An 11464-nucleotide genomic window follows, 5' to 3' on the forward strand; every position below is an offset into this window, starting at 1 on the left:
AATCGTTGCACCCAAAATAGCATCAGTGCAACGAGCATTGTGTCTGTACAGAAGAAAAGGCCGGTGTGACTCCAGTGAGTCAATTCCTCAGGAAGTTTCTGACAAATGAAAAGCAAAAGAGCCCACCTGCCTTCCACTGAGTGCTTCTTACAGAACTTGACTGTAATTATGTTTTATTATAGACAACCTATCGTTTTGTTTTCAGTTCTGTAACCAGGCTTGCCTCTGTTTCATTTTGTCATTGAATGGACTTTTGGGATGTATGAATACTGTAATAAACATCTTTTTTTCATATTTCTGTGTAGGAAAATCTTTTGTATTGTCAGAAAAACGATATACAGTCTGTCCAGTTTTGATGCAAATTGTTAGCATTTATTGTGTTTGTGTTTACAGCGATCAAAGTTTTCCATTCGGTGACCGTGTTGAAGGGATTGACCGCCTGTGTGTTTTGAGGTATGTGGTTCATGTTTTGAGTGTTTTAGTTTCTTTTGCACGGCTGGTGTGTTTTGAGAAATGCTTTTATTGTTTTGGGAATTGCACTTAAGAGTTTTGAGAATTAGGTTAGCATTTGGGAAAATGCATCTAAGCGATTGAGAAAAACTGTAATGTAAATTTATAGAAGCTTTTTTTTCCTCTTGATTTGTCTTCATGACGTTAAAAAGAGTAACGAGGTCTAAGATAGAAACTGGCCAACAAACCAGTCGCCGGTCCTCACATCAGTTGAGTTTCTCAGGTTGTCAAGTTGATGGCTGTGTGAACCAGAGTGACACTTTCAGGCTCCAGTGACGTCGTCTGACACCAGTCGGGGTTAAAAGATGAGAGATTTAGAAAAGTGGAGACTGTTCAGGATGGTTGGAAGATGGAGATCATCAGTTTACATGAAGGAAGTGGCTTACACAAAGACAAACTGTCGAAAAATGTCTAAAATTTCCACTGTAGTTAAACTAAACTCAGAGTCCAGTCTTTGTTTCGTGATGAGTGCCACTGCAGTCTACAACACTGTAGAATAGATATTTAACTAGTCTTAGGGAAGGTTGGGTGTCGTCAGCATAATAAAAGTAAAGGCTAAAAACTGTTTTGTTTTTTTTAACCTTTATTTATTCAGGGGGAGTTTCACTGAGAGCAATGCTCTCTTTTTCAGGAACGCCCTGATCACTTTCACACCTGGAAGCTGACCAGTACAACCACAGTCTGATCTACTGCCACTGAGCAGCTCCACTGGAGCGGTTGGGGTTAAGGCCTTGCTCAAGGGCAGCTCAGTGGTGGTAATGAGGGAGGGAATAGCACTGCTTTTCACTTTCCCCACCCAGATTTATCCTGCCGGTCCGGGGGATTGAACCGACGACCTTCCGGTCACGAGCTCGCTTCTCTAACCTTCAGGCCACCACTGCCCCCATGTTTGTAGCTTTGGGAGAAAAAAAGTCTGCTTAAGGCGGTTCTAGGGGTCCTTAAGGGGGTTTGGGGGTCCTTAAGGGGGGTTCCAAGGGTCCTTAGTTAGTTAGTTAGAAACTTTATTGTCCACAATGTGAAAAATTGTCTTTGGCTTCATCACAATCAACATGGATTTACAAACAATTGTAGAATTGTAGAAAACACAAAAACATAGAAACATAAGAAGACATAACCGAAAAAGCTTATCACATAATTATAAAAAAGCCATGCTAGGTTACAATGTGGAAAATTGTGGAAAATTCTGGGAAAACTGCAATGTGCAAAAAGTACAGCGCAGATTACGCCAAGAAGTAGGCTATATGCAAATTTAACTTAACTATGCATTTAAACGATTTACTGTATTGGTGCCTCATGGTAAGATATTTTTGCTCACCCCAAAGTAATTTAGCTTCCTGAGTAGATCTAATCTCTGCATAGCTTTTTTTTACAAATATAATCTGTTTTATCTGTAAAATTTAGGTGGCAGTCTGTAAGTTCCCAGATATTTAAAACAGCTGACTATTTCCACAGGGTGCCCAGTGACTGTTAAAAACTGGGATTGGTTTAAACTCTGCCATTTATTGGTGGATATGACAAGTTCATTGGTTTTGATTTTAAGCGCATTCAATTGACACCAACTGTTCACATGGTTAAAATATAAACTTTCTCTTGCAGTGTCCCTCTCACGCAGAAGACCAATGGGGGCCGTATCATCAGCATATTTAAGTAGGCTAAAGTCTGAATCTTGGATTATAAATTCATTGGTATAAAGTGAAAATAATAAAGTTGATAAAATGTTGCCCTGTGGTGCACCTGTATTTAAAGTAATCATCTCCGACACACTGACATTCATGGACACTCTTTGTGGTCAATTGGACAGAACATGTCTAATCCACAAGATGAGACCACTGTTCTCAGAAGGGGGTTCCAGGGTCTTTGAGGGGGTTCTAGGGTCCTTCAGAGGGTTCCAGGGGTCCTTGAGGGGGTTCCAATGTCCTTGACAGGGTTCCAGGGTCCTTGAGGGGGTTCCAGAGGTCCTTGGGGGGGTCCAAGGTCCTTGAGAGAGTTCCAGGTTCCTTGAGGGAGGGGGTTCCAGGGTCCTTGAGGGAGGGGGTTGTAGGGGTCCTTGAGGGGGTTCCAGGGGTTCTTGAGGGGGTACCAATGATCTTTGAGGGGGTACCAAGGGTCCTTGAGGGGGTTTCACAGGCTTTGAGGGCGTTCCAGGGGTCTTTAAGGAGGTTCCAGGGTCTTTGAGGGGGTTCCAGGATCTTTGAGGGGGTTCCAGGGTCCTTGAGGAGGTTCCAGGGGTCCCAAAATGAGGAAATGTTTAATGTATCTGTAATTTAATTCACTAGAAGCCAACCCTATTAGAGAATGCAGAAGAATGACTTGTGATCCTAGGTTTCACTCTGTGCACACAGTTTGACCTCTGACCTCCCTGCACCACATTACATTACTTACTACATTACTACATACTTAGTGAATTCTTAAAGGTGCTGTTTCCCTTCAGACTCTCTTCCCCTCCCACCTCCATCAGGTTCAGACATGCGCAAAAGACAAGCTGAACCGGAATTTGTCGTTCCTGGACACTCCATTGCTGGCAGTGTCAAACTTGCCAGAATATAAAGGGTCTTCCTGTGAATTTTTCAAAATAAAACCCATATTTACAACCATGGCAATATCCATATGTACTGGACTGAATATACTAAGAGTCATATATTGTACTATATAAAGATTAGGAACAAATTTTGGCATCATTTAATTTTATTGGATATTATAAGATGCTTGATGCTGATTGGTTAATGCAGTCAAAACAGCCACATTGTCAAATGTAGCCTTTTCATGTTGTTAACGAAAGTAATTATTTTTATAGCATGTCATAGATCTGATGATTATTGTACTTATTGTACAAAATAAGATAAACACGTTGCAGTTTTTATGAGTGTTACAAAGTACTAAAATGAAAATGAAGAATGCATTTAAGGGAAATTCTGAATCAGTTTTATTTGCCAAATAAGTTTGCATATACAAGGAATTTGACCTGGTGGTTTGGTCCTGTAGGTCACATTAAAAATAACACACACATATATTTAAAAAAAAAAGTAGTATATCAAATTTTTAAAGGAGAAATTTAGGGGATATGTTTCTTTTTGAAGTACTATAGAAAGAAAGTAGTATATGAAAAGTATAAGTAATTCATAAAGAATTAAAAACAAACTAGGTCTTTTTTGTGATCTCTGCTGGAACCTAACTGATATGAAGTTATGGAGCTCAGTAATGGATAAAGAGAATAAACAGAAATATACAAATTTAGAAAGTATTATAGGTCCTTAGTGTTTTGAACACAGCAGGAAAGGAAAAACAGAAGAACGCTGTAGTTGATAATGGTATAAACAGTAAGATATTAGCAGGGATACATGAATAATTATACAGCTGGAGCAGAGTTAAGATAAATAAATGAAATGAACAAGAGAACTTTTCCCACAAAAAAGTGCACATCGAAATACAGATTTGCGATTCTCAACCTTTTTCATATCAAGGACCCTAATTTAGTCCACATTAGAGCCATGGACCCCCATTTGATGAGATTTTGTCTCTCTGACCCAAATCTGAGAATATTTTTATTGTCAGATATGATTTTGTCCAGAATCCCAGAACTATCTGTGTTGCAGGTAGAGAGATAAGAGAGAAACTATGAGCGAAACAGTCATTCTTCTACATTCTCTAATTGTGTTAGCGCTGCGTTAAGCGATACATGACTGTACATGACGAGGCTTTTATTTCGAAGACTTCCTGTGTCACTGTGTCTCACTCCGGCTGGCTTGACGCCGCTGTTTTCGACTCGGGACAAACAAAGACGAGCGGAAGGTTTTTCCCCCGCAGCGGCAGCGGTGAGCGACGGGAGAGAAACATGTCGAAGATGCAGATGCTGCGGCTGTACGTGAGCGAGCGGCTGACGGCGGCGACCGAGGACATCTTCGGCGTTTTTGCGAGAACCGTCGCGGAGTACGAGGAGGAAGTTTTCCGGTCAAAGCAGGAGATCGACCGGCAGCGCAGGCTGCTGGACGCCGCTGGGAAACCGGGAGGCGAGCCGCCCCGGACCGGTCAGTACCGTCACACCCGACACAGGAGCTGCCGCCGGTTGTTCCCGCCCGCCTGTCGGTCGCTGCTGCGTTTCATCGCGGTTTGAAATGTTTTTCATCAGAAAGGAACATGGCCGCGGCGGAGTGTGAAGTGAAGTAGCTGCTGAAATCCGCTAGGTGTCGCTGCGGAACATCACGAGACCGAAGAAACCGTTCATCCCTGTCAGGTCAATTAGGCTGTTGGAGCATCTATGAACCAGTAATCCCTTAAAATAACCTTACATTTACATTAATTTACATTAATCCACCCCTTAATTCATGCAAAATCCCCTTAAAGAGAGTGAAGGGAGTTATTAATAGAGGAGACCCCATCAAAACCTCCTTAAACTCCTTAATGTTTGACTTTGACTTTCTAATTTAATGTCAAATTCAGGGAGACAGGAACTGTCCATTAATAACTCATTAATAACCTGTAAACCTGCACAAAAGACATGAAAAATCCCTTAATTTCTAGAGTCTCTGTGAATCAACTCATGAATAAATCCCTTAAAAACCCAAGATACTACCCTTACTTTATTAAAGCTGTTATTTTTAATGAATAATTAATGTTTATGTAATAGAGAAATGAAGGACATTTCAGGGATAAAATTAAGGGGTTTGGTTACTAATAAGAGACTAAAGGGAAAAATAGAATATAAGCACAAAAATACAATATAAAATAAACAGCAGATGCAATAAATATCGACTTAACTCAACCAATGAGACTATTTCCCTGTCTCTCTGCTCCAAGCAGCACAGAGGCGTCACAGCTGCAATGCATTATGGTCATTGTAGTCGACCGACAGGGTTCCAGCATTAAATTTGATCGTTTTAAAAACTGCAGCGGTGAGAATCTGCCAACACACTTTATTCTAGACCTAAACAACATTTTAAAGTGCAAAATGCCTCTGATTGCCTGCGATGCCCCAGAATCTGCTGTCTGTCCACACAGCAGCTGCATGGTGTGACTCAGTGAGCCAAACTGACAGCAGGAGGGGAAAACAACAGTTTGGGGTCTTCATAAACCATGACTTCACATTATGAGGCCTTTGGACAATAATAATAATAATAATAATAATAATAATAATAATAATAACTTTATTTGTATAGCACTTTTCATACAGACTATGCAGCTCAAAGCGCTTTGACAGTTCAGCACAACCATCACAATAATGAGTAATGAGTAAAAACAATACAATGAGTAAAAACAATAAATTAAGTAAAAACATTAAAAACAATAGGAAAAAAAATAAAAACAATAAAATATTTTTTTAAAAAGTAAAAAAAAGAGTAGGAAAGAAGAATTCGTGATTGTATGCCAGTTTAAAAAGATGTTTTCAGCTGTCGTTTAAAAATGTGGACTGAGTCCACCTCTCTAACCTTTAGGCAGGAAGTTCCACAGTTTTGGCTCGTAGTGGATGAAGGCGGCTTCCCCAGTTTTCTTTTGGGGAACCTTCGGTAGTCTTAAAAGCCCCACCTCAGAGGACCTGAGGGCCCGTGAGGGGACACAGGACACCGAGGACTCTAGTATGTATGGGACTGCTAAACCACTAAGAGCCTTAAAAACAAGTAGAATAATTTTAAAGTCAACTGTGAAAGACACAAGGAGCCAATGCAGCGCAGCCAGAATGCAGCTTCACTGCTAAAGCACTTCTAGATAAACTGAGGCTGTGTCACTGTGACAGAGCCATGACACCTTCTAAACTATGTTTAGGTTTTTACAGGGGGATTCTGGGGCTTTGGTGTTGATATAAAGGACTAAGTGAATGTAAAGTTAGTGACAGCATCATCATGTATCAGGCTCCGGCTCAGGGGCCCCCGGAGCTCTTGGGCCCCGGGGCCCCTCAGCCCCCCCCCCTGTTCAGTAATCCATCCATGCCGATTGGCCCCGAATAACTTTCAGTGCTGAAGTGGTTTGATCATATTTATTGCTGCAGCTAATGATTATTTTTTATATTAATCATTTAGTGTATAAAATGATCTCAGTTCAGAGTCCAAAGTGATTCTTCAGATTTGAGCAGCAGACAAAAAACACAAAAAACACAAAAAACACAAAAAAGGATTCATTTAATAAAGAGATGAAACAGAGAAAAGCAGCAAATCTGAGAAGCTGCAACCAGAAAATATTTGGTATTTTTACTTGATAAATGACTAATTTTCTGTTGATTGACTAATCAAATATCTGACTAATCATTTCAACACTGATCACCTTTAGCCTGTTATAGGAAAATAACTAACATGTTAATATAATATACAAAAAATAAATGTTAAAAGCTTTTCCCGCAGTTAAAAGCAGAGCTGAACATTCTGCTTCACATCAGAAGTCTGTGATCTGCAAATCTTTCAGATTTCAAAGGAAGGGAACAGAAAGGGACAGAAAAATACAAAGTTTTGATAAATATTTGGTTTTTCACATTTAGTGATGAACGTTGCAAACAAATTACAGATTCATAATTCAGACCTGAGCCCACTGTTAGAGGCTGTTGACACACACACACACACACACACACACACACACACACACACACACACACAGAAAACGGTTCTAAATCACGTTTTTTGGCACCAAATAATATTTTTTTCAGTAAAATCCTCTCTGCAGGGAAAAACTCAGAACTCCTGTTGCTCAGATACAAAACTTTGATCAGTTCAACTATGAAACTATGAAGTTTATCAAAACTTACAAACGTGTGAGACTGTTTTCATTCAGCGCTCACTGAGTCTGTTAAATCTGATCCAGTCTGCAAAGATACAAGTTACACTGAAATAATTCAAACATCTACATCTCCATTAGACCTTTATTCCTCTAACCGGCTCCAATAACTGAAACTCCTCACTATGTTGCACACAGATATTACGTTCCTCTGGAATATATCCATGGACTTAAACAAATCTGCAGTTATTATTTCCATCTGTTTGCACTGTCTCTATAGTTTTATATCATGTACATTACCTTTATTTTTATTTTATTACCTCTTTTCTTTTATTACCTTCCTGTACTTCACTTCCTTGGCAGTGTTCCGCCAGTTGCTGCTGTGACACCTGAATTTCCCCAAGGGGATCAATGATAATATATTCATAATAACAATAATAATAATAATAAATATTTGTATAGCAGAGTTTACAAAGTGCTTTACAGAACATAAGAGAAGTTATAGTTCAACAGAAGTACAGAAGACAGACAGTAATAATAGCGCAGGGTAAAAACATGAGATTTCAAAACAAGATAAAACAAATACATGAAGGCCAATCTGTAGAGGTGAGACCTGAGAAGTGTTTTGAAGTCTTATCTTACTTTATCTTATCTTATCTTATCTAAACTTATCTTCTGGAGGCTCCTCGCAGCTCGGTGAGCCTCTGGTTGTTAGTTTGGGAACATCCAGACCGGCTGTTGATCCGCATCGCCACACACACTCATCAGAAACCTGTTTGACAGCAGGAAGGGGAAGTCGTCAGTTGACTGCAGTGTTAAATTTTAGATTTGAAATATCCAAACTTTTCAAAATGTCCCTCCATCACCCAGCGCTGTGCGATGTTCAGAATCATGCAAGTAACCATGAACAGACAGTGAGAACTATGTTCTGTATCTGATTCTGATCTCATGTTTTTCTTCTAGTGTTTCTATTTGTTTTTGTTTATTTTTATGTACTCTTTTATATATATATGTTTTTTTATGTACTGTTTTAATGGTTTATATTGTGTTTTATTCTGTCTGTCTTTTAACAAAACATACAAGCAACCTCTAATCTAAATTACTTGTGCAAATATACTTGGCCAATAAAAGGATTCTGATTCTGAAGTAAATAGTATTAATATCTCTATTTGCCTCTTTCACTTGACGGCTTGTTATTCTTTCCTTAAAGCCTCTTGCTGTGGAAACAAAAGTCTGCAGGTTCAGAGAAACAAAAAAGACGCATGTGGAAAAAATGAAGCGGCGCTAAGGAAACTTTATGATGATCAGATGAAATCAAAAGTTTGGACACATGCATTTTTCTTTATTTTCCCACATTTCAGAATAACAGTAAAGACTCAAAACTATGAAATAACACAAATTGAATTAAGCAGCGACCAGAAAAGTGTTAAACAAATCCAAACTATCTTATATTTTAGATTCTTTGCCTTGATGGAAAGACAAAGGCTTTGGAAAGAAATTCATACAGAGGATCAACTTCACTGTTTATATTTGACTAAGAAACTCATTTGAAGACTTTAAGCAGAAGACTGAAGATCAGAATGAAACAGAACATTCAGTCAGGTTCAGACTGTTGCTGTTTTCTGTTTTTGTCTCCGCTATTTCCAGTTTCCCAAGATTGCGTTTACCTCTTTAATCTTAAAGCGCCCCCTACTGGTGTGGAGTGTAAATAAATAAACAACAGTTTACCTCTTTAATCTTAATTTTTATACGGTGAAATGTTTAGTCTAAAGACTTCCAACATCCATCGGCCTTTCTAGTGGTGACCAAGTTAGAAAGACTAAATAAAAATTCTGTTTGTTCTTTCAGTTGTGCCGCAGCACTCCACCAGCGAAGAAGAGCAGCAGGATTGGAGGAGGAGCCCCGGTCCGGACCCGGAGCCTCCACGCATTAAACAGGAAGAGGGAGGAGCTTCAGGACCGGAGATCAAGTTCACACAGAGTCCAGAGACCGAAGACCGAACTCCTTCGTCCAATCGGATCCGGTCCCGCAGCGAGCAGGACTCCTCCTCCTCCCCGGCTCCTCGGCCCACCGGGTGAAAACAGAAGCTGCCGGAAGGAGCCGCGGAGCTGCGGAACCCGGCGGAGACGTGGATCCGGCTCATGGCGGACTCTTCCTCCATTCAGACTGTTCTGCTGCGGAGAGCGAAGGCGCCGACAGCTCGGACGGTGATGTCGTCCCTCAGCCGGCGCTCCACTGCTGTCAGATATGCGGAAAGGCTTTTGAGAAGAAGGGAGTTTTGTTGAAACACGTGGAGAAGCACTGCAAGGAGGACGAGTGCCTCTGCGGGTTTTGTGGAGATCGTCTGGACTCCACGGAGAGTCTGAGGCTTCACCTCCAAACCCACCGAGAAACCAGCAGGACGTGCGACGTCTGCGGGAAACGCTGCGCTTCCATCCAGGCCATGGAGATGCACAAGAGGATTCACACGGGGGAGAAGCCGTTCAGCTGTAAAGTTTGCGCGAAAGAGTTTAACACGGAGGGATCTTTGAAGAGACACATCAAGCTGAACTCCGGGAAGAATCAAAGACACATTTCCTGCATCAGCGACAGGCAGAGCGAGCTCCGCCAGAGTCCCGCCGCTTCCTTCTGCTGCAGAGTGTGCGGGAATTATTTTCACAGTCAAGGGTTTCTGGTCAGGCACGCCGAGACTCACTGCAAGGACCCGGAGCGTCTCTGCGGAGCCTGCGGAGAGCGGCTGGAGTCCGCCGAGAGCCTGACCGACCACCTGCAGTCTCACCGGGAGATCGGCAGAACCTGCGACGTCTGCGGGAAGAAGTGCACCTCCATCAAGGGGATGGAGATCCACATGAGGATCCATACGGGGGAGAAACCGTACAGCTGCGGCTTCTGCAGCAGAGACTTCAACAGGAAGGAGAGTCTGGAGCGGCACATGAAGATCCACACCGGGGAGAGACCGTACAGCTGCAGGGACTGCGGGAAAGGATTCATCGATTACGGCGCTTTGAAGAAACACATCATGACTCACAGCGGCGTGAAGGAGAGGAACTGTTCCTGCGAAGTCTGCGGGAAAAGCTTCGCCACGACGCAGACGCTGCTCGCCCACATCAGAACGCACAGCGGGGAGAAACTGTACAGCTGCACGGTCTGCGGGAAAGACTTCAGAGAGCTGGGAAACCTGAACACTCACATGAGAGTCCACACAGGAGAGAAACCATTCAGCTGCACCCTCTGCAGCAGGAGCTTCAGCACCAAAGGTTACCTGCAGACTCACCTGAAGTTCCACCGGAAGGAGACGGCGTTCGCCTGCGAGATCTGCGGGAAAGGATTTGTCGTGAAAACGGATCTGAAGAAGCACATGCTGACGCACACAGGGGAGAAACCGTACGGCTGCACCGTCTGTGGCAAAAGTTACCAGGAGAAAAGGACCAGGGATAATCACATGAAGGTTCACACGGAGGGGATTCTGGGAAACGATGCAGTCACCTATCAGACTTCAGGGCGTGAGAGTCTCGACACAGAAACTTTATAAAATGAGATCAGATGAAACTGTTCCGAGTCGGACAGAAACACCGTCTGAGAAAAGTTCTGCGATTTCAGCAATGAATAAAATAATTGTCCCATTGACACTGATGTATGTTTGAGGTTCTACAGTTTGGCTTTCAACAGTTATCAGCCTCATTCAACACATGAAGAAGAAACACAAACATTCAGTTCAAATGAGGGAAAGAAAAACACTAACTGTTGTTGTTGTGTTTGGCATTTCCATGACAGCAATGATTCTATTTATACTGTGATGAGAAAAAGATATTTGCATTTCAGATCAAATCAGATGCAGATTTAAACTCTGAGTATCTTTTTTTTTTTTTTTTTTTAACATGTGAAGGTTTTGTCAGCTGGTGGAAAATGTGTGAGAAAATTGTGTGAAGTGATTATCTTTCAGCGCCCAGCATGGGCTTCATTCATAAAATTGTATCACTTTTGTTTCACATTCCATCATATGATCATTTCAAATAATATAATGAAACAATTGCACTTTGGATAATGAGAGAAATCAGATTTAGCTTCTGATATATCACAGAAAATCAATGCAACCTGCTAATTTACATTGACTTTTAAATATCACAACTTTGACTTGGATTTGCTTGTAGGATTTTACTTTTTTTTGTATTTTTCATGAGGCAATCAAATTTATTGTAGGGACTAATTTGCAAAGTGGGACAATCATTAGTAGCTGCAAATAAGCGCAGCATACAGG

At 41.5% G+C, this 11464-nt stretch overlaps 1 protein-coding gene across 1 annotated transcript; it reads left to right on the forward strand.

The window, feature by feature from the left end:
* Window positions 1-4351: 4351 nt before the first annotated feature.
* Window positions 4352-10738, forward strand: LOC139650890 (oocyte zinc finger protein XlCOF6-like). Its single transcript, XM_071527675.1, has 3 exons — window positions 4352-4589; window positions 9055-9280; window positions 9391-10738. Exons 1-3 carry the CDS (start codon window positions 4352-4354, stop codon window positions 10736-10738), a joined length of 1812 nt encoding a protein of 603 aa, XP_071383776.1.
* The last annotated feature ends 726 nt before the right edge of the window (window positions 10739-11464 follow it).

Source organism: Centroberyx affinis, unplaced genomic scaffold (assembly GCF_046629955.1).
Source record: "Centroberyx affinis isolate AG114_WGS23_722 - 3 ecotype Tasmania unplaced genomic scaffold, CSIRO-AGI_Caff_v1 ptg001568l_1, whole genome shotgun sequence".
NCBI classification, from domain to species: Eukaryota; Metazoa; Chordata; class Actinopteri; order Beryciformes; family Berycidae; genus Centroberyx; species Centroberyx affinis.

What these genes read in the sequence shown, in the direction of transcription:
- LOC139650890 (XM_071527675.1), top strand. Translation starts at nt 4,352, where the DNA reads ATGCAGATGCTGCGGCTGTACGTGAGCGAGCGGCTGACGGCGGCGACC. An exon ending in CCGGTTGTTCCCGCCCGCCT is followed by an intron (nt 4,590 to 9,054) that starts GTCGGTCGCTGC and finishes TTGTTCTTTCAG; the next exon opens with TTGTGCCGCAGCACTCCACC. An exon ending in CCGGCTCCTCGGCCCACCGG is followed by an intron (nt 9,281 to 9,390) that starts GTGAAAACAGAA and finishes TGCTGCGGAGAG; the next exon opens with CGAAGGCGCCGACAGCTCGG.